Source organism: Euprymna scolopes, chromosome 12, assembly GCF_053919585.1.
Source record: "Euprymna scolopes isolate OS-2025 chromosome 12, ASM5391958v1, whole genome shotgun sequence".
Lineage (NCBI taxonomy): Eukaryota > Metazoa > Mollusca > Cephalopoda > Sepiida > Sepiolidae > Euprymna > Euprymna scolopes.
Genome location: NC_136493.1, coordinates 66,413,121 through 66,436,266, shown reverse-complemented (window position 1 = coordinate 66,436,266; position 23,146 = coordinate 66,413,121). Strand labels below are relative to the sequence as shown.

General features: G+C 36.3%; 1 protein-coding gene across 21 annotated transcripts in view; it reads right to left on the bottom strand.

Annotated features, from left to right (window-relative positions):
• LOC145291308 (centrosomal protein of 162 kDa-like) overlaps positions 1-23,146 on the bottom strand; it is a 927,819-nt gene that overhangs the window by 416,086 nt on the left and 488,587 nt on the right. For 17 of the 21 annotated variants that reach the window (XM_080137018.1, XM_080137021.1, XM_080137023.1 and 14 more), the window contains 2 exons: positions 9,003-9,086; positions 8,493-8,609 (listed from right to left, as the gene is read on the bottom strand). In XM_080137018.1, the coding sequence (XP_079993144.1) occupies positions 8,493-8,609; positions 9,003-9,086 (201 nt within the window). The remainder of the gene's footprint in view (positions 1-8,492; positions 8,610-9,002; positions 9,087-23,146) is intronic. The other 4 variants (XM_080137033.1, XM_080137025.1, XM_080137034.1 and 1 more) reach the window with 1 other exon arrangement.

Here is a 23,146-nt window from a genome sequence, read left to right as displayed (position 1 = left end):
TGGGATGAGCAAGAATCCGTACTAACACAACTAGTGAAATGTTGATCCGGCAAAGACTAAACACGCTGAAGAGTGTGATCTCTGAGTACAGGCTATCGGTGAACATCACACTGTAATCGTGCTGACCAACAGGTGGTGATGGATATCACCCATTACAGTGGAAAGCCCTTTTTAACTCTTATTGATTATGGACCTACGCGTTTTGCGGTGTGGCAAAAAATGACCCGGCCAGACTTGGCAAATGTTGTTTGCCAGTTGTTGTTCATCTTTTTTGAGCGAAGTGCACCAAAAGAGGTCTTGACAGACAACGATGCCGCTTTCTGCAGTCAACAGGTCTGGCAATTGTTAGCAAACGTGGCATCATTGTCCGTCAAGACCTCTTGAATAGAGTACCAGACTATGATTGTGATGTGCTCATGTACCATCAGGGAATGGCATGCAGGGAATGCCATTGTAGTATTAAGAGAATTGCTGCCAGAAAGCAATGCACCATTACAGAGGCCACATATTAGTATAACATCACGCCAAAGGATGGGAAGTCGCCTGCCAATGCTATACACACATACCATGTCAGAGTAAAGGGAATTGACACTACACAGCCAATCGACAAGAGAACACAAAACAGATATAGGATACGAGATCCAGTCTCGGTGAAATCCCCAGGAAACCAGTGCACCACCAAACGAGGATGAATATCTGGGGTTATCAGCTAGCAGTAGGTCCTAGTTGATGGAATCCCATGCCATCTGCGCGACCTTTATCCGGCCGTCGAGATACATTATACAACTACAGAGGAAAGCAATAACATCTAGTAATGAGCTGCTGACAAATGTGATCAGTGAACCCTCTCTGTCAGAGAGTATTGGCTATAGTTCGTCTGACGAGGCAGAACTGGAACCGGAACTGAAACCAGAACCAGAGATGATGAATGTCCCCCTTTGCAGAAGTGACCAACCCCGCAATGCACTCTGTGTGATCAGGGGGGAGTGTGATGTTCATCAAAGAAGCAAGCTTATGCTTTGTGTGGCTATACAAACAAATAAATAAATGATTAACACACATTGAAAACGTCCTTCTGTCCTGCGAAGAAAGAAAAATCAAAAAGATCCAAGATGGCATCCATGATCTTTAAAAGCCTTCGATCTTGTACAGTTCTCGTATGGTCACATGACACACCTGCTAACGAGGCATGCTGAACATGATAAAAGCAGGTCGCTGGGAGGAGTGGGGAGAGTGTCCAGACCTGTGTACTGTGAACAGTGCTCTGCATCTCATCAGACTTTTTGATACAACCCGTGTAATGAAATTTGCTTTGTGTCCCATTAGACATTTTCTTTTTCGTTTTTACTACAGAATAAGGGCTGTTTCATGTTGTGGCAGCCAGATTTCTTGTCCAGAAAGCGTTGCAGTAGTTTGCATAATGTATTGAGCTAAGGTGCAACCTTGATAAGTTTTCAAGGTGAGCTTGACAGGATTACGCTTTATTCTCTCTTTGCGGCATCGTTCCAAGAATGCAATAAAAGCAGCATCATGACTTTTATCAGCTTCTGCATCATTGTCATCAAACATGTAGATTATGATATAATCTGCAACTACTTGGATGTTACTGAGTCCTTCAAAATAGTGGTCAAATTGCTGCTGCCATTCTTTGGGGGCTTAATTGATTCCAAATAGCCATCATATTCTGTCAAATGGGGTCCAACAAGTCATAAAATAGAAAGATGACTTGTCTAGAACAGCCTGAAGTCATTTTTAGCATCGACAATAAGAACAGTCTGGCCTTCTTCATTTTAGTTGCAATTTCCTGAACAGTTGGTCTTGGGTAATGGCTGCACCTGATCATCTTGTATTTAAAAAAAATTTTTTTTTATTACATTTTCACCCCAAACAAAGCAAATTGCCACTTTGGTGTAGGGGGCTAATATCAGGGGCAACAACTACTGGGGTACTATGTAGGGATTTGGGCAGCAAGATGTCGGTTCATGTTACACTTGAACTTCTGCACGTTAGTACTGTTGGGGAAGCAGGGACCTGGAATGGAATTCCAGAGTCTAGCGGTTCTGGGGAAGAAACTATTGGAGTAAAAAGATCTTTTACATCTAGGGATCTCTACAGTGTGGGGGTGGGATTTAGCAGCCTGTCAGGTTTGTCGAGGGTGCTCACGTCGTGGGGGCACAAGTGATTGCAGTTCGTCAGAGCATTCACCACTAAAATACTTGTAGAAAAGGCAGAGGGATGCAACATTTTGTCGATGGGACAGAGGCTGAAGCTTAGATGCCAGTTCAGGGCCTATCAGGTTTGCGACTCTCTTTTGAACCTTGTCAAGGAGCGAGAGACTAGTAGCAGATGCACCAGCCCAGATGTGACAGCAATACTCCATACATGGGCGAATGGTGGCCTTATAGAGGTACAGGATACTTTCGGGTGTTAGTAGTTGTCTAGCATGGTAGAGAGAGCCTACCTTTCTTGCAGCGGCCCTGGCAATGCCTTCAATGTAATTGTTCCAACTCATGTTTACTGTGAACGTTAGGCCAAGGAGTTTGAAAGATGTACTCTCAGATAAAGAGTCGTTGGCCATTGCTATAGGTGGTAGAGAGAGTTTCTTGTAATTATTGAATGAAACTAGTTTAGTCTTGGCGGCATTGAATGCGACCAACCACTTTTGTCCCCATTCTACCACAGATTGGAGGTCTTCCTCTAGTGTTTCTGCCATTTCTTTAGAAATGTGTTCATTCGTCTTCCTGTCGTGCCTGCCATAGAGTGTAGTGTCATCAGCATATATACCCATCTCAAAGGCAATTTTGTCGGGGAGGTCATTTATGAATATCAGGAACAATAGAGGTCCAAGGATAGAACCCTGGGGCACCCCCGCATTTATATCATATTGTTTAGATGTACGACCGTCGAGAACAACCTGGATTTTTCTCTTATCTAAGAAGGATTTAATTATGTTAAGTATTCTACCAGTGATACTGTATGATCTAATTTTCCTGAGGAGACCCTCATGCCATACCCTGTCAAAAGCCTTAGATATATCTAGAGCTACCGCTCTGCCCTCCCCCGCTTAGTCCAGTAAATGGTATATACGTTCAGAGATTACAGTTAGGGTGTCTGCTGTGGAACGAGCTTGTCTAAATCCATATTGTTTGTCAGTCAGGAGTTTAGCATCTGTAAGGTGATGGACTAGAGCATGGTTAATTAAGGTCTTAAATATTTTGGCAAAAAGTGGGAGGAGGCTAATGGGGCGATAATTTGATGGGTCAGTCCTTTCGCCAGAATCCTTGGTCAATGCATATCCACAGTTTGGTTTCCAGACAACAACCATGTTGTTGATCCATGAAGTTAGTTCTGTGATCCTTGATTAGTCAATTTGTCAAATTTTCTTTTTAATTCTGTTTTCACTGGCAAAGAGACTCTGCTATTTTCTTTTGTGATTAACTTTATCTTCTTCTCAGCTGTTGCACAAATACCTAATTGAAAGATATGAGCTTTAGAGATAAGGTAGTTTGTATGAAAAGTAGTGAAACCTGAAAAGTGATTTTTTCTTTATACCATTTACTTCACTTAACAGTGGAGTCAAAGAGTTGAAGTATGGAGTTACCAGACAACCTCAATTTTGTCTGAGAAGGCTGTGGTGGTGCTTTTGTGACGTGTTTGTTGTTGGCAAAGGCCAGAGTACTACAGCTTGTTCCAACTGTCAATTTGAAATTTGCATTCAGTTTTTTTGCTGCCTCCTGGGATGGATAAGCAAATGTCTGCATGTTACTGTTTGCAATCTGATCAAGCTCCCAGAATATAGATACTTCTGTCACCGCTGGCCGCTTCTGTTTCCACATAGCACACCTTTGCAGTTTGTTGTGGACTTATTTGACCACTGAGGTGGAATGGGTTGTACCTGTGATTGGCATACTCGGACAATATAATTGCACTTTAGGCAGATAGTGCACGAGTCCATAGGACAGAACACTTCCCTTTGTCATGGCCATAGAATTTACAGTTCTTTATAAATTCATGACCCTTTTTCTTGTCTGCTTTTGTGGATCATCTTTGCTGAGTTGTTTACTTTACCAAATTGTTGTTTAACCTGTTTAGTGCTCTTACAAATATCTATTGTTCAGTCTAAGGTAAGGCCAGACTCGCCAAGGCACCTGCCTACAGTACATTATTATTGCTACTGCCTATTACCATTTGATCACGCATTTGTCAATTCTCAAGGGTGCCATATTCATACGTTTCAAGTTTCTGAATTAAACACAAAATTTTTCGCCTTGTTCTTGTGTACAGGAATTAAACATATACTGTTGGTATATGGCATTTTGTTTGGGTTCAAAATAGTTTGTGAGTTTTTTGAAAACTTTTAGTACCTGTTTGTTCCTCTGCCGACATTGGTAGATTTTTATATATTTGCAGATATTCCTTACTAATTAAAGAAAGAAAAGTTCCTATTTTCTCCTTTTTTATCAATTTTCATTACAGTCGAATATTTTTCCCATGCTAACTTGATAAAAGGTTAGTTCTCTATTAAATTGCCATCCATTTCAATTTTTAGTGGTGATGGAATTGTGTATGCCATGTTAATTGCTGAAGAATATGTAAAAATGTCCAAGTTTCAACTTTGACCCCATGTGGTCGATAAACTTTATTCCATGCCAAGAGATGTAAACAAAAAAATACATGATATAGTTTTGCTGAATGAGTGAAACTATCCACAAAGTGTTAACAGAAAGAAGACAAAATAGAAAGAAACAATCCCACTTTGTGACACAATGTAATAAAGCAAATGCAGAGAAACAACACAAGGTCATGCTGTACGTTTAACGCCAGAAGCTTTATTAACAGGAAGATACAAACCTATAGAGCTGGGTGTGTTTCATGCACACAGTTTAATAGTCAATTGTAGCTATAACTACATACTCCATAACAGATCATACTCCAACAGAATGCACTTACAGATGGAAGTTCAATCAAGTTAGAAGAGCAGCAAGTAACAGTTCTACTGACCTCAAAACAATCTCCCCATTAACCTCAGAAAGGCTATTACAATGTAAAGATTATACGTAGAAGAATTTAGAAAGCGAATAGTCTCTCTAGTCATCTCAGACACCAAAATAAAAGGCCCGATTGGGGTCCTCAACAAGTCCATAGCAAATGTTCTTTGGAACCTCAAGATTCTAGCAGCACATGCCAGTAGAGAGACATAGTGAAGAATTGTCTGAAGTGGGTATGGAGAAGAACCCTCCTGCTGCCACAATTTTGAAAAAGGGCAAAAATATGGTGTCTGCAGTCTCTGAATCACAGAAGAGAAACTTTGCAATATGAGACATACTGTTTCCCAAAAAAGAAGATGCAGAAAACTGGCGAAGTTCAACTTGCGTTGGAAGACCATTAAAATCAAACTGAAATACTTGATGAGAAGGAAGACAACTGTTTCCATTTTCGGCGTTCCATGCTACTTACTGGTCCTCAACAAGTCCATGGGATGCAAAGAGCAGTCGAAAGCAAATATGAGGACATTGAATCAGTTGTCTCAGTGCACAAGCCATATCATTTTATAATGGAAGATTACAAGATCAGTACCAGTTTTAAAAAATATACTAGCACTGCTCATGTTTGAAGGATGGACTTTGTTAATCACTTAGTTGAGAGCAGGTGGCTCCACTGCTGTCATTACTAGCAGTAGAAAGACATAGTGAAGAATTGTCTGAAGTGGGTATGGAGAAGAACCCTACTACTGCCACAATTTTGAAAAAGGGCAAAAATATGGTCTCTGAATCACAAGAGAGAATTTAAGTACCATAGTAAAAAAGAACAAAGCAAATAACTTTAGCCAAACACAAGAGAAAATAAATGACAATAGACAAAAGATCTCAGTCCCCCGAAATAAGAAATTAACTTTTCTGAGAAAGAATAAATTCATCACATGAGCCTTTCTCATTCATGATAAACTGCCAATGAAATTATGCAACTATTTTGCTTTCTATTCAGAGTGTCTCTGCTTGGGGGATGAATTTTCTCACACATAAAAATGACAAGTAAATAAGACCTTATTTCTCTTTTAAAAGCAACAGGCTATTTTGACATTATTTCATAACATGCTCATGTTATGTTAGGCCTTTTGGCTATGATGACAGTGTAGTCATTGTGTTATGTTGTGGCGGACAATGCTAAAGGTATGAACAATTATTATAATTGATTTACTAAGTGTTATGCAGAAAAAGTTATGCAGAGAGAATGTTTTGAAAGAAAGGAATGTTAAGCTAAATCTAGCTAAAATCTAAGTTAAAATCTAATAGAGGAATGTTAACTTAGATTTAGAAATGTTATGAATAAAATATTACAGAGATATTTATGTAATAAAATAGATTTAAGAATCCAATGTTTTAAAAACAATAATCAATGGAATTGACCTGGTAACAAAGAATGAGTAGGTTTTTATACACAGACTAGAGATAAAAGTAAGAGGGATAGAATGAGGGAGCGTTGAGAGAAGGTTGGCTTTGTTAGTTGTGGAAGCATTCGACTGGGCTAACTAAGAAACGATGTAAATACTAAAGGGAGAAAGCACTGAGAGGAACAGCTGTGAAAATGAGAATAAACAAGTGAACATGCATGGTCCCCTGTGAGTGCACAGTGAACGAGGCATAAAAAAAATGACTAAGTTCACCCCCCACCCCCACACACAAAAAAGTCCCCAGGGGTGTCAAATCCTGGTGAAATTGAACAAACGGTGCAGTTTTAGGCCTTAACATATGTAAATTTGAGTTCTGCACAATGCAAAAATAGAAATGACTAAGTCCCCATTAAATTTGAATTCAGCACCATGCAAAACTGCTAAATAGACATATACAGAAAATTTTGGACAAATATGGTAAAATAGTCCCAAAAATGGAGTGTTTTTATTAGCTCTAAAAGGGACCCTTGGGCACACCCAGGAGTTATCGCGAAGTATGGACAAACAAAATTATATAGAAATCAATTACTTACAACTTTTCAGAAAGTTTTATAAAAATCCAAGGTATCAATTTTTTTTTTAATAAGCACAAAAGTGTCTAAAACTACTAAACTGACATTTTAACCTAAAAGGCACCCCTGAAGGGAGGGGATAACCAAAGTTTTCCCGGAAAATCCATTCTGTTACTTTTTTACTCATATCATGTTTAATGTGTGCAAAATTAAAAAAATTCCAAGGCGTAGTTATTGAGAAAAGTACGAACGGACGAACGGACAAGGGTGAATTTACAGGTTCACCATCCTTTTGTTGGGGGACCAACAAGGAAAACCTAAAGAAAAGTCTTGTTGTTACTGCTTCACAGTGAAATGTTTTCTTGCAGTGCCCGAGAGACGACGGGAGCCACAACCCAAGGTTAGTAGTCCATTAACGGCCATTTTGTGCTTACGTGTCATGTTTGTTAAACCTGTCCTGAACAAATGACTATTACCTTGTCCATATTACATGAACTCTGACTATGTGTAAACATGCACACACATATCCACAACGAACATTTGTAACCACTATAGCAGAGTTTCCCAAAGTGGACTCCAAATGCTTTATATGAAAAATCAAATGGCTGCAGAATTCAATTATTGATTTGTTTTTACTGGAAAGATATATGATACACATGTAAAGAGTTTCAAGATAGTTTATGAAAAAGAAAATAAAAAATAAATTACCAAAAATGCAACAATTTTTGATTAATCAAAAACAAAAAAAATGCTTTTCATATTTATTTTAGAAATTATCTTGTTAGTACTCTTTGCTCTGCTCAGGGGCTTTATAGTGTCTTAAAGTTTGGGAAAACCTGCACTAGACGATATGAGCATCGGTTTCATACACACATATTATATATACTAGACAGGCATGAACACGTATATATACACACGTTATATACACCCCACACTCCAACACTCAGGGTTCTTTTTGAAACATTTAAAGGAAGTAATGTTTCCTTAAATTTATCTATTTAATAGGTTATACTACTAATAATAAAGAGCATAGACACAGAATAAATTATATAGAGTGATCATACCAGTTTGACAAATGAAGGGAAAAATTAGCAGTCAATATTCTTAATTCTATATTGACACTCTTAAATCTTAGATCTACATTCTATATTAAGCACTTCCCCTAATAAATATAGTAACCAATATATGGTCAACAGAAATATCAATCAATGCTCATATTTTTTAAAAGATTGTATCATCCAGTCTGAATCTGACTTACCATTTTATCTTTTTTGTTTACTCTTCAGATTAGATTCAGATTAGAGGTCAGCTTTTATTGCAAGACACCATCACATCAGCGTATTTTTTCAGGTGCATATTTGATAAATAACAAATTTAAAATATAAACTATTATTGGATTTCTTACATAATAAAGTAGTGAAACGATTCCTAAAGTGATATCAAATTCCTTTCTCTAAGGCATATCAACAAAGATTATGATATAATTATTTCTTCTAAATTATAAGAAAATAAAACATTTTCAAATATACTTTTTAGTTGAAGGAGTTGCTGTTTTTCTTCTTCATACTTGTTTTTCCAAAATTCAACTTCCTTTTCCAAATATTCAATATGTCTGCTGTTGGTTTTGTTGATTTCTGAGTTGTCATCTTAAAAAATAAATGTTTTTTAATGAATGTCTATTTGCTAGAAAGAAAGAGAAAGTAAATTAGCCAGAAAATAAATTACATGTTTCAAAGAAACCAGCACATTGGTTGAAAAAGTGTGCTATTGATTACAACATGTCTATTTGTTTGGAAATGTAATTTGATATCCCAAAAATAAGAAAGCTATGCAGATAAGAAATGAAGTGATTATTTATTTATCAAGTTCTGTTATGTTTCATAATTTTTTAACATAGTTCTGTTAATCCTTTTGTTCATAGATTTGTTTCAATATACAATACTAATTAGTTTTTGTGAGGAAAAATACTTTTATGAAAAATTCCAAAACAATAAAAATTGAATAGATTGAGATTAAAAAAAAGAGAAAAGAGAATGTACCTTGATTATTGAGTCTTGCTGCTATTTCAGATTTTGAATTTTTAAAAAGCTGATGGCTGGTTGGTTTATTAATACATGAGTTTGCTAAAATATAAAATAAAAATAAGTCATATTAGCAGAAATACACATCCACATGAAGCGAAAGACTATAATCATAACCATCTATATATATAAAAGTGAAAATGTGTGTATGTATGTATGTGTGTGTGTTTGTGTGTCTGCTAAAAACTTCCGACAGACAGAACAAAAATTAAAACTTGGTATTATACTGAAGCTCCATCCTTTGCCCGAAAAATATCGAAAAATTGGCCAAAAACGTTAATTTTTTCACCCTGAAATCAACAATTTTCTACAGGGGGGGGATCAACAAAAACTATCCTCTCATGACGAGATTGGTTCTACGCATGCGTCAGATGACATCATAACCTGATTTCGTTTAAATAGTTGAAGAATTGACTAAATTTCATGTACGTCGTGTTAGAGCGTTGGTTCATTATCTAAACGTTTTGGGTTCGAATCGTGGTGCGAGATGTCTTTTTTTTTTCTTCCGATTTTTTAAATTTAAATATTGAACCAGTGTTATTTAAGCCATTTTTCACGTAACGTTCGTTTCTCTGTTTTTTTTTTTTTACTTCGCTTATTCTTAGGTTTTCATTAACACCCCTACCCTCGACCGACCACATACACCCAAAAACACCCGGGTACCCACCGATTTTTAAAATTTTAATATCGAAACAGGCTTATTTAAGCCATTTTTCATGTGTTTTTTTGGGGGGTTTTTAGTTTTAACGTTTGTTTTTGTTTTCTTTTTTCGATTTTTACATTTAACATCGTTCGTTTGCCTTACGTTAGTTTTTTTTTTTTCAATGTTTTGATTACCCCCACCGCCTGGTACCCCCCCCCCGCTTAAGTTTTAACGTTTGTTTTTCTGTTTTCTTTTTTTACTTTGCTTATTCTTAGGTTTTCATTAACAACCACACACATATCCGAACACTCGGGCAACTAGTCTATATATATAAAAGCGAAAATGTGTGTTTGTATGTATGTATGTGTGTTTGTATGTCTCGCAAAAACTTTTCACACGGGTCAAGGATTTTTGCCAGATCAGTATCATTTTAAACTTCGCCCGACAAATATCGAAAAATTGGCCAAAAACGTTAATTCCTTCACCCTAAAATGATCAGTTTTCTACAGGGGGAGGGGGATCAGCAAAAACCGTCCTCTCATGACGATCCGCTTCTACGCATGCGTTATACGACGTCGTAACTTGATTTCCTTTAAATATTTGAAAAAGCGACACAGTTTCATGGACGTCATCTTAGCTCAGTTGCTTAGAGCGCGGCCTCATTACCTAAAGGTTTTGGGTTCGAATCGTGGTGTGAGATGTCTTTTTTTTTTTCCGATTTTTTAAATTTTAATATTGAAGCAGGGTTATTTAAGCCATTTTCACATGTTTCTCAGATTTTTGTTTTTTTTACTTCGCTTATTCTTAGGTTTTCATTAACACCCACACCCCCCACCCCCGCCTGACCACACACACCCAAAAACACCCGGACAATGCCGGGTACCCCCCGAAGCAGGGTTATTTAAGCCATTTTTCACATGTTTTTTTTTTTTTAACGTTTGTTTTTCTGTTTTGCGTTTTCTTTATTGTTCGTTTGCCTTACGTTAGTTTTTTTTACTTTATTTATTCTTATGTTTTGATAAACACCCCTTCTCCACCCGAGCACACACACCTCCAAACACCTGGGCAATGCCGGGTACCCCCCACTAGTAGTAATTAAAAAGCAGAAATTTCTGTATAACTTTACTAGACAGCATCTTGGATTTGGCATCTGTCCATCTGACATGTATTTATATTAATAATGCATAATTGAATTTAATATACTACTTAATCAGACTAATGTTTAATTCCAGGGTGGCCATGTTCATTCATCATGATACCATTTTGCCAGACTAGCAAAAATAGTAGAATAACACATGGAAAGATGTCATCATCAAATGACATAGGATCAATAAAGTTGAGCAACATTGAGATTGATTATTAGCTAGATAGTTACTGCTTGTGAATAATACAATATTTTGAAAGCAAATTACCCGATCCAGGTATATAAATGGAACCCGGACTAGAGGGAGGTAAAAGTAATAACAGATCGATGTCTAATCTTAGGCATGATACAGTCCATCTTAGTGCTAAAAAACAAAAACATAACTACTATGTTTATTAACTTCAGAATTGAAGCAGAACTGACATTGAAATTGAAAAAGAACTTCATTAATAACAGTATTAAGATATATATGTGCAACATAGTCATTAATCTTTTTCGATGGTGTCGTTACATTTTTACTTTTAGACTCAACACGTTGTCTGTGACAGTCGCAAGAAAACAAACAAAAGGAAGAAAATTAACTCAGCTTTTTTTTCAGTTTTAACAAAAGGAATTTATTACTATTATTGTGCTTTTTCCAGTACTGTGGTCCACGTGTGTTCCCATTTTTTCTGTCCACATGTGTGCCATCACTTGCTGTTCATGTGTGCTTTTTTTTCTCTTCTTCCTCCATGTAGAGGTGACAGTTATGCCTCTTGAACTAACTGGAAGCAGGCAGGAGTTATCTCCCTTTAGATCTATAAAATTATGAGCATATGCACCACTGCACCAGTAGGGCTGGTCGATTTGCAACTTTTTTCAGAAAATCAACATGGCACTAGTGATGATAGTTGGGATTTTAATTTTTTATTAAATGCAATCATATAAACTGTTATAATAGAACTAAATTGTTCTGTATACTTTCCTTTCGAGGAAAATGAAGGTCTAATTTGCTAGCATGATGACTTTGTAATAATGTGTCTATGTCTTGCTTCCTGCCCATATACAACACAAAAAAACAAAATTATTTGAAAACACTTATTTTTTTAAAATATTTTTGCGATGTAATATGAATAAAACTAACTATTGTTTGGGTAAATTAAGAAAACTAATAAAATTTAATAGATAAATATTTATTTACCTAATGGACAAACTCGTTTGAATGCCCTCTTCTCTCACATCCAATTCATCTGAGTTTATCATCGATATTATATTTTCCGGAAGTAGTGCAAAAGCACTATATTTTAAACTGTTTAAAACAGTAATTTAGATTTCAGTTAACTGTTTTGTTCCCTGAATCATATTAAAATATACTGTTATTGGTTAAAAAAAAAAATATTATCGGTTTTAATCTCATACCAACTAACTGCATACACTTGGATGATAAATTTGACCAAAATGTTTAATTTATCATAGTGTTTGAGGAAAGACATCCATAAACACATTAATCTTGTGGCTTATGTTAGCCATCATCCTTAATTCAAAGGCCCAATTTTCTAAGTTAACTCCTCCATAAGAAATGCCAACAGCATACTCAAAAACTAGCTTCTGTGAACACTTAAATTATTTGTTTCTTCTGCTGTCAGATAATGATGATCAGGAGGGACACTAATTTTTTAGAATTCTACTTGAGGCAAATCTTGATAATTATTAATACAAAGTTTCCCCAAAGAACCAGTAAATGTTATTAGGCTTTTTGTTGTTCCATCAATTAATTTAAAAATTGCTGTAAATGCCAGTTCTTCTAGTGGAACCTGAAAATTGGAAAATTTGCATGTTTAATAATAGAGCCAGATTACATAATAAATACCAATATATTTTATTTTCCACAAAAAAGGAACATAATTGCAGGTGAATCTATAGAATTAATTTTACATCCTTGTTAGAAGGACAATTGCCGATCATGTGCCTTGTTTGACAATTTTCAGTCTTGCACTTTACTGCAAAGTCATCACATCTCAAGACAGAAAATTTACAGCTACAAGAAGATATATCAAACAGTCTGTGTATCTGTTCCTTGATTCTTTTCACTTAGATTGCTGCAAGAGATTTCCTGTCAATCTGTTTGGCCCTCTTATAGCAAAATATATTGACCTTCTGCCCTATATAATGTTACCTTAACAAGAGCAATTGTGGATTGACTGCTTGCCAAATACTAATTATTTCCTTGGCAATTAACTTAGAAATCTCATTATTTTTTAAGTGGGGATAACTGTTTTTGAGGAAATAACTAAACTGGATGACTTGTCGTGAAGTTGGGGGTACTGTTTCATCCAAATGACAAGGTGGACCAGAAAATTTTGTGAACCACAGGTTAAAACTGAACGTTGTGCTTTTACTGACATTCTTATCTAAAAAGTAAAATAAATAAATGAATTATAACTGAAGGAAACTGTATTAGGCTATCTTCCAGTTTCATACGTAAAAAAATAAGTACTAGTTATAAGAAATAATGAAAAACTTTGCAGAGTTGAATTAGATGTATTGAAGAAAGAGGACCAAATCAGAGGCAGTGTTTAGTTTAGACATTTTTAGCAGATTTTAGCTCCTCGTTCGATAACATAAATTTATCCATAAAGAGATTCATTCTTGATGTAGCTGTGCCATTTTAAACGAGTGTTTAGAGTTTAAAAAGCCAGTGCTTGTGCATCTATGTTACTATACTATTTTTAATAGTATTTTCAAGTTAAATTTAATTTTTATTAAATTTTTAGGTGAAAGTACAGAATAGTTACAATACAACCTCCTTCCCATATTAAGAATGGCTTTCTAAATAAAGTTATTTTAGCACAATAACATAGATGCACAAATAACGAAAAACCTTTAAAGGAGTTTCCTTATTTACTCATTTACTTATTTGTGTGTTATCTGCTTTTAAAACTATAATTTTAGAAGAAAATCACTGCTTAAAAACAATTAATCCCTAATAATAAAACAAATTAAAATTTGACACTAATTTTCTGCAAAGTATTTTTTATTAAGTAGAAAAACTTGAAAATTTACGTGATTATGTTTCGTAAAGAATGTGTAGAATAAAATTGTATGGACTATTTTATTTTGTTTTAATATAAAACTGGAGTATTACCATATTTTAATAAAAATTTCAAATAGAATTTGATGTGAAATATTAGGTTGGTGCAAAAATAATGCTTTTGACGTTCATTTGAACATCAAAAAATGACATTGCTTTTGTGCCAACCTAATAGAAAGACAAATTAAAAAAGATAAAACAAATATGTTTAAATTCACTGCAGACACTTGAAATATAATAATATATATTTTAAACAAGTCTTTTTTGTTTTTGCTTTCGAAATAATTAAGCCTAAATTGTAATGTTTTCAAATTAAATAATAAACAAACATTAATTTTCAATATCAATAACGAGTGTGTTTTGCAACGGTTAAATCTAAAATGTTTCTACCCAAAAAAAACGTTCCTAAAATGAAAACACTTAATATTTATTTTATTAATTCATTATCCTCACTCATTTTGTTTAAAAATGTAGTTTAAAACATATTCTAAATAATGATTCTATTTTCTTAACAGTATGGATTGTTTTGATGACGGGACGTTCTTGACAATTCACCGAAAAACTTTTCATACATCAATTTTTCAACTTTTAAAGTCATTTCCTCAAACAAAGATAACGATTTTGAGAAAAAATATTTTGTGTAGGTCCTTTCTATGTCAAACCTCAACATCATCACCATTGTCTCACCGGGGTTCCAAAATCGACCTGCTCTAATGCACCAGTGGCTCTCTTCCAATACTAAACGCTCTTGCAACTCTAAATGGTACTAAGAACAAGATATACTCAAAACCGATAAAATTTAGCAACAAATGCAAAAAGGAAAATTAAACTCTGGATGCTGAATTACATGGGATTATGCCATGGAACAGGAATACCTTAAACTTATAAAAGAGTTGATAGAACTCCAACAAGAAAATATTGAACTCAGAAAAGAAATGCTTCTAGGCTGCCCTAACTCACTGCAAATTTAAAAAAAAACAACAGAACAAGTATCCATAGGGCAAGACGCCATTGAAGGAGAATGGGCATTATTCTTGGATTCATGGGCCCATTTCAAAGACATGTGTCAACTGGACAACCCAGTTACTATACGGAATCAGTTACGAGCGACCATCAAACTTGAGACAAACGGGTTCATGTTTTACTTGATGGGACCAGCTGAGTTCAACTCTGTAATGAAGGAGTACCTTGTGCAACAAATATGACTGGTAACAGTGAAAGGGTTATACGAAAAATCTGATACACTTGCAAGATCAACAGTGCACAGCCAATAAATATGCCTCACTTTGAATGGGCTGAGAAACGATTTTAGAGGACCACCCCAGAACTGTCTCTTTCAATAGGGGCAGAAATAACCATGATACCCAAGATTCACGCAACTTTCAGATGGGTACTGAGGAAACCTATAAGTGTACCCACATTTGCAGACACAGGGCCCAGACTTGCTTGACTGGGCTTCAAATTCAGAGACTCCTCAGGTACCCAGATGAGTATTTAGCACCAAATACCCACTGGAATAGAGGCATAACTAATAACTGCCTACACGTCAAGAGAGTCCTATTTTTACGCAAAAGAGACACGATAAGCGGTATATATATATATCAGACAACACATGCAGTTTCTACTTGTCACAAACCGTGTTAAATTATCTGGGCCTTCTGCCTTCTGAATTCCTGGCATCATTGTCACAGTGCAGCTCTGAGAGGATGAAAGAAACATCCCCTTTTGAATGCCTCTGCAGACCACCGACAAAGCCAGAAACTGCAACTTTGAAACCTATAAAAGTCAACGGGTATAAACTTCAGCAATGGTTTAAATCTAGTGCGTTCAACACCTGCCCTCATTAACCACTGCAGATGATGGAAGGTAAACCACAAGACATCCAATTTACTCTAAGTGCAATGTTGACAGCTATATACATGCTGATACATGTCCCCCATCACTGGAAGAAGAGAGTTAAAGAAGAGCTAGACAGAGATGTTGCTGTAGAGATAATAGGCCCAGTACCAGTAGGCACCTCACCACCTGGTGTTCAAGAATGGTTGCAACACTGAAGAAAGATGGTTCCTCGAGGTGAATGGTGGATTGAACAATGCCATCAGAGGAAGACATACATCGTTCCTGTTTGACCACATGCAAACAGGTAAAAGATGGTCCTGGATGCATGGAATGGAAAGAACAGCCTACCGCTGGCCCTAACTGCATGGGATACTACCACATTCATCACCAAGTGAGGCCAGTACAGAAACTGTGATGCTCCTCAAAAATTCCATGGGTCAGGTGATGGATATATTTATTGGTTTGACGACATCAAGGTAGATATGACCCGAAAAACCCATTGCATAGATGACAGCCTCCTATGGGATGACTCTATAGAGTCCTCATTCTGGCCTACGATTGAGTACATTAAGCACTCTGTGGACAAGGGCATTGTGTTCAACCCAGATAAATTTAATTTTCCTGAGACAGAAGTGGAGTTTGCTAGATTCCTCGTCACCAATAGTGGTAATAAGCCCACAAAGAAAATGTCAGAACTCATTCCTTATTTCTATACACCTATAAATATTACTAGCATCAGGTCCTGATTTGGATTTGTAAATCAGGTATGATATGCTTTTTCCCAATCAAAAGTGATGGCACTCCTTTGATAATTGTTGAAAGCAAAGAATAGGAAGTTCTATTGGGATGATATGCTGGAACACTTATTTCAGGAATCAAAGAGGATAATTTAATAGTGGAGGAAATTGAAAAAAATGTTCGAACATTTAAAATGAACAGATCAACGGGATTGGCAACTGACTATAGTAAAACAGGGATTTCCTATTTTCTATTTCAAAAACATAGCAAATCTCCTGGCAAGCTGAATATAGGATATGGCGAGGGTCACTGGAAGTGAGGCGGAATCTCGATACGCACCAATGGAAGGTGAAGTCTATGGACTAGAGTTAGCCGAATGTTTATACTTGGCTGGCCAGATTTATTGGTAACAGTGGATCATTTTTCACTGGTAAAAATATTTTCAGATCAGGCCTTAGAAAATATTAAAGCCCCTCACCTGTTTAATTTTAAAGAGAGGATGCGGAGTACAGATTCAAGGTAAAGCACCATCCTGAAGATCGTAAGATGGATACTTCATGACAACACAGTAAACAGTTGACACTTATATCATGATAGAGTTGCTAGAGCACTAGTGACCCACCATAACACTCCCTTGAACGTAATGCTCTACGGTTGAATCATTAAGGATCATCTCCCTCTACTAAAGGGAAGGTGCTAAACACGGAGGCAATGGAAGGAGATAGGCAAACCAAGAGAGTTGGCGATGGTTAAAAGGCGCATGTGGAATAATCAGTTCTATAATCAGCACTGCCATCCATTCAGTGAACTTCAGGTTGGAGACTTGATCCTGATTCAGAACCAAGAAGGTAAACATCTCTGTCGTGAACAAAAACAGGAAGGATCATAGAAACACAGGGTAACCGACAATACCAGGTACGAGTAGATAGTAGTGGCTTAGTAACGCTACGTAACTATTCAAAATGTACCATGTCATGGATGGCCCATTTCACGCCACACAAGGTAAACCAGATCTGGATCCACTGTGGAATCCAATCCTGACAAACCAATGGACATTGGTCGGGAGGTAGATCCACAACACAATGGAGATGACGAAATGGAAGTAGATGGCATTACAGACATGGGGAAAAGCGACACCAGATCAGTATTTTGTTGGTTTAATGTTTAATAGTAAAGATTTTGAATTTGTCCCTGTCGGACAGTTTTGTAAAATCCACTTTGTCAACACAAGGCTTGTTGTGATGAGAGTTTCAAATTTGTCTCTGTAGAATTGTTGTACACAACTTTTTTAAAATTTGAACTATTCTAGTGGAATTTGAAGTCGTTAAGTTGCTGTTCCTCATTGTTAAACATTGGCGACACATTGTTTGTTTACAATGTTACTTCAGAAATAACTGGTGAGTTTATTGTGAAATGTTTTAAGTCATTCTTCAGTGACAGTTATAGTGAATGGCTGGTCACCAGTAACAAATTTGTCGACAATGGTGACTCGAATGTTGGTTAGTTGAAGAAAATCTTCTTATTGTCTCTAGTTTAAAAACTGATTTCAGTGGAGTTGTAAAGTTGTGTTCTGTTCTGTCTACAATCTTTAAAAAGGGGTTGTCAGATAGCTAAGTGTAATGCAGCTGGTAGCATTACTGAGATTACCATACCAGATATACAAAATAATAAGATCTGAATTTTTGAGATAAGGTCTGAATGTTTACATTACTTGTATTGATCGGATTATTGTTCTCATCTTGAGTGTTATTTGTGCAACATTTCAGTCAGATTGCCCTTTGACCGTCTTAAGTTAGCAATACACATGAAAAAATTGAAACGGCTTAAAATATTTGAATATTGCTATATACAGAAAGAACTTGATGAATTTTTAAAATTTTTTAAATCCGATTAAAATTAAGGAAGTTATGACTATTTTTGTATATAAGGAATCAGAATATGCAACTAAAAATTTCTAGAAATTAATGGTTTCCAAATAATCTGCAGTAAATCCACATAAATATGCTGCAATTCCTTAAAAATGCCATGTATCCATTAAAAGAAAAGAAGTTAGAGGACTCAAAGCTGAATTGTAATGCATTATATGTAAAAATAACTGAAATCGAAATCTAGGACTGTTTAGAAATTAATATATTGCAATATATTTTTAGTATTATTGTAGATTAATACCTCCCACCATTTGACCACCTTTTAAAAATATGTAGGCAATTATGTGTGAACACCTTGAAAAACTTTAATGAAAAATAAATATTATTTTAGAAATTAATGTAAAATCATTCCTACTTTTAGGCCATTCCAGTGTTTTAGGGCAGTTAACCATTTTTTTTTTCTATAGGAGATAAATCCTGTGTGCTTTTTTTTTCTATAGACAATTATGTAAAGTTGTGTTCTGTCCTGCTGACAATCTTTTGAGTCAACTTCAGTAATCTTGATAATACATACATTCGTTTGCATAACACGCCATCTTTCAACTCCCCGGTTGTTCTTTTTACCACTTCTTTTATGCATCTTGCATAATCTAATTTGCATAGTGTTTGCGTTTCTCACACATGATTGTCAAATACAAAAGCGACATCACCATTTTAGCTCTCTTTTTTAGGGCAGGGGAGTAGTACCCGTCTTTGTGAGGTACTTCTTTGAAGAGGAATAATACAGGCTTCACTTTCATGCGTACTCTTGTTTGTGGGTCAGCTTTCAATCGACACTTCACCAATTGGGAGGTTACTAGCATTGAAATCACTTTCGTCACTTGATAAGTGCATCTGTATAACTGGTTAAAAGGTCTTTAACGTGATGAGGAACCGCATCAACTTTCACAGACTTTGGGCTGATCACTTCAGTAACGCGACCCGTGTTATATTTTGTTGTGCACTTGCCACACGGATTTTTAACCCAAACGACATCTCCTCTGTCATGTTTCCCTCCAATCACTTCTGGTTTGGGCAGTAGGTTAGCTTTAACACCTTTGATTCGAACATGATATCTATGTGGAAGGTGAAATGTCATCCTTTACAGTGATGTTGTGCCCGTAGATCATCTCCAATATTGAAAATTCTTTCTAACTGCTACGGTCTTAACAGCCCTATGACTTTGTTTTACAATTCCGTTTCCACTCGGTGAGACGGCACATCAAAACCGCAGATGTACGCCCCAATTATTTGTAAATTTCTAAACACTTTACTGGTAAGAGCAGTGGCGTTGTTGGTCAGTATTTCTATCGGTGGGCATCACTCAAGAAAAATATCTTCCAATTGTCGGATAATAGTGGTTACATTTGTCCAACACAGTGGCCGCCATATTGCAAATCTAGAGCAGCCACAGTTGATGATAGTTAGAAAATTCTCACCATAGTGATAGGTTATGTTCATCGCTAATCAGCTCCAGTTGTTCTTTTTTATTTTTAGACACTTATATGTAGCTTACAGAGAAATTTTGTTTGGTGGGAAGTTTGCCACTCAGACTTAGTGTTATTGTTGGGGCTAAAGAAGGTTTTAGGAGGAGGCTTGCCACTCATACCTAGGGTTAGAGGTAGCATTAAGGGAGTTTTTTTTTTTAAGAGGGCATTTGACACTCATATTATGAACCACTAACCGTAGTTAATGACAAAATCTTACTGAAAACGCCGTTTTACGATGTTCACGTTTTTATCAATTTATTTGCTTCAAACTCTTAAAATAAATAATGTACATTATTATTTATTAATTCATTCCAAAGTACAAAACAGTGGTATTTTAAACTGCTTTGATTTTTAAAATATGACGATTTTAGCAGAACATCCTTGAAATCTGTGATTATCCAAAGTGTTTTATCATCTGTGTGTATTAATACTTAAGGCATGTTGGTTGCTGTTTGGAAAAGAAAAGAGAAAAGTTACTGACTCCCAAGATATTTTTGTATTCAGTGAGTTAGTCTCTATTTTATGGTTTTAATTTTGAATTTGTGAAAAAATTGGTTGATAAAAGGGAGGTAACTCTAATAAGGATCGATAGAGGATTATCCCCCTTTCATTGTCAAATTTTAAGGGTGTATAATTAAAGGCTCCCAAATGCTTATTAAAGTCTAGGCTTGTTCTGCTTGGTAATTTTTCTTTTTTTTAGAATTTGTACTGCCTCCTTTAGTTGACTCTCCACCTTGCATCCCTGCCAATTATTTTCACCTCATTCCACAAAAATCTTTGTATTAGTAAAAAAAAAAAAAAAAAAAAAAAAAAAAAGATGGCAGTAAGAGATTTTGTGTAGACTTTAGAGCATTGAAGTCACAAAGAAGTATGCCCGAGCATTACCAGTTATTGAAACATATTAGCCTTGCTTCAGTCAGCAAAATACTTCTCAAAATTAGATTTAATGTCAGGTTACTGAATAAGAATGATAAAGAAAAAACTGTGTTCACCTACCACTTTAACGTGATGCCATTTGGACTCGCTAAAGCTATAGGTTGGATTATCAAAGAGATAATTCATATTCACAACATTCTCCCCCACCAAATTTTTCACTGATAGGGAAGAAAGTCCCTTAAATGTTCAGGCTCCCTATGAGCTTGCAGTGGCCGCCTCGACAATCCATGATCCGGTGTCAAAGTACTCAAACAGGGAGACTCTTCAGTGAAAGCCAGTCTCTGGGCTTTAAAATACCTCACTTCGAAATGTTTCCTTCTCAGAGGAACAGGCTGTTCCGTGTCAGAGTCAGTTTCTGGATGAACATGTTTTTATTGTGCTAGTCTCTCATCTGTCAGAGATTCAGAGTTTGGTCCATTCAAAGTGTTTGACGGAGCCCCAACAAAGACAGTGTCATTAGACAACATGTCAGGAGCAATTTCAGTGCCTTGATCTTCCAAAGGGGTTTAGTGTCAGGGGGAGTTGGTCTGTCCTCAGGGGCTGTCTATGGTCCTGGTATATCTCCGACAGGTGCTAGGTCTCTGAGAGACATATTAGACTCTCTACTATCTGCATATTGTACTAGAGTAAACTGGGGGTTTGCCTCTATGAGCTCTAAGTCATCTACCAAGGAATCGTTCTTGGTGTAACGTGCATGTCGTCTCAGAAACGCAGTACCAGGTTGAGAGAGGCAAGATGGAAGTAAAGCTCCTGCCAAACTTTGTCGCTGAAAGGTAAAAACCTTTCATGTAGGGTGGCATTCATGGCAGTATACAATAGCAATTGAATGGCATATAATGCGACGGGAAGGAGATTTTCCTAATTATCAATCAAACATCCATTATTTGACGCAGCCAATTGAACGGTCTTCCAAATAATGGCATTATATCTTCCGCATTGGCAAAAGATATAACGGCATCACCCTTAGGTTGTAGGGAGTTGTCCGGCTTATATCTACTCTTCATTCCTGTAGAAATTGTTGAAGCTGCTCTGACATGACAGAAACCCCTTGGTCCGAATGTATATAGGCAGGGTATTCATAGATCTCCCGTTAATTTTCACTTTTACAATAGTTTTTGAAGAGCAGTCAGGGGAGGTGGCTAATAATTGCAGATGTATTTTGACGAGTGGCTTTGTATAGGGTTTTAAAAGACTTGCATACCTTTGAAAAATGACCAAGTTTTCCACATTTATGACGAGTATCTCTGGCAAAGCATGAAACTCGTAGGTGTTTAGATAAGCCACAAAAATAGCAGGTGTCCCTTTTTAAAGCAGCAGTAACTGATTGTTCTTGAAGCTTCGTTGGACTATCATAGGGGGCGGGTAGTAGGTACAGGTGGGTTTAACGTGGTACCCATTGTGTCTGGCTGTAAATAAGAATTAGACTGCTGTATAGCACATTCAAAGGTAAAGGCTTACTCGTAAGCTGTTCTAAGTGTAAAGATCTTATTCTCAAGAGGACGTTGTCTTATCTGAGCATTACATAGGCCTTTAATGAAGGCCTCTAATGCCGTCATTAGGCAGAAGTTGCAATCTTTGCCCAGTCTCTGAAGGCTCTTAAGGAAATAGTCTAATGTTTTGCCTGATTCTTGTTGGCAAGTCCCACGAAAGTGTCTAGAAAATATCTCATTTTTGGGCTTTATGTATGTAGCATTCAGTACATCAATTGCTTCTTCGTAGGTTATGCAATCCAAGATAATTTCTTTGTCTGTGTGAAACAGGTGGTTGGGTTAGGAACACACACTTATTGATGGGATGTCCTGGTCTTTCTAAATGTACAACCTCAATGAAATTTGTAAATGTCTCCTGCCAATGTTTCCAGCACTTGTTGGCTAAATCGCTTTCTGGATCTGTGGTAAATCGCTCCGATTGCATAAATTGTTTATTCTTAATTTAATAAATTGTAATGAAAACAGGATAAGAGATTTCGTCTTGTAATCTTTTATTCAATTAAGAATCTTACTACTCATCTATTTGACAAGCGGAAATGTACAGATTTTATAGCTCGGATTATCAAAGAGGATATAATCCATATTCACAACAATACTAATATTCTCCAATACGAAGGGATACTATTTAAAACATAGATAAGGTATTAGGCAGTTTGCGTAAGCACAACCTCAGGTTAAAAGCCATAAAGTGTGAGTTCTTTAGAAATGAAATACAGGATCTGGGTTTCAAGGTTAGTGAGAGGGTACACATTCAGACCTAGACAAAGTCAAAGCTTTAAAATCGATTTCAACTCCAACCACTGTGAGACAAGTGAGGATTTTCATTGGTATGATTTCATACTACT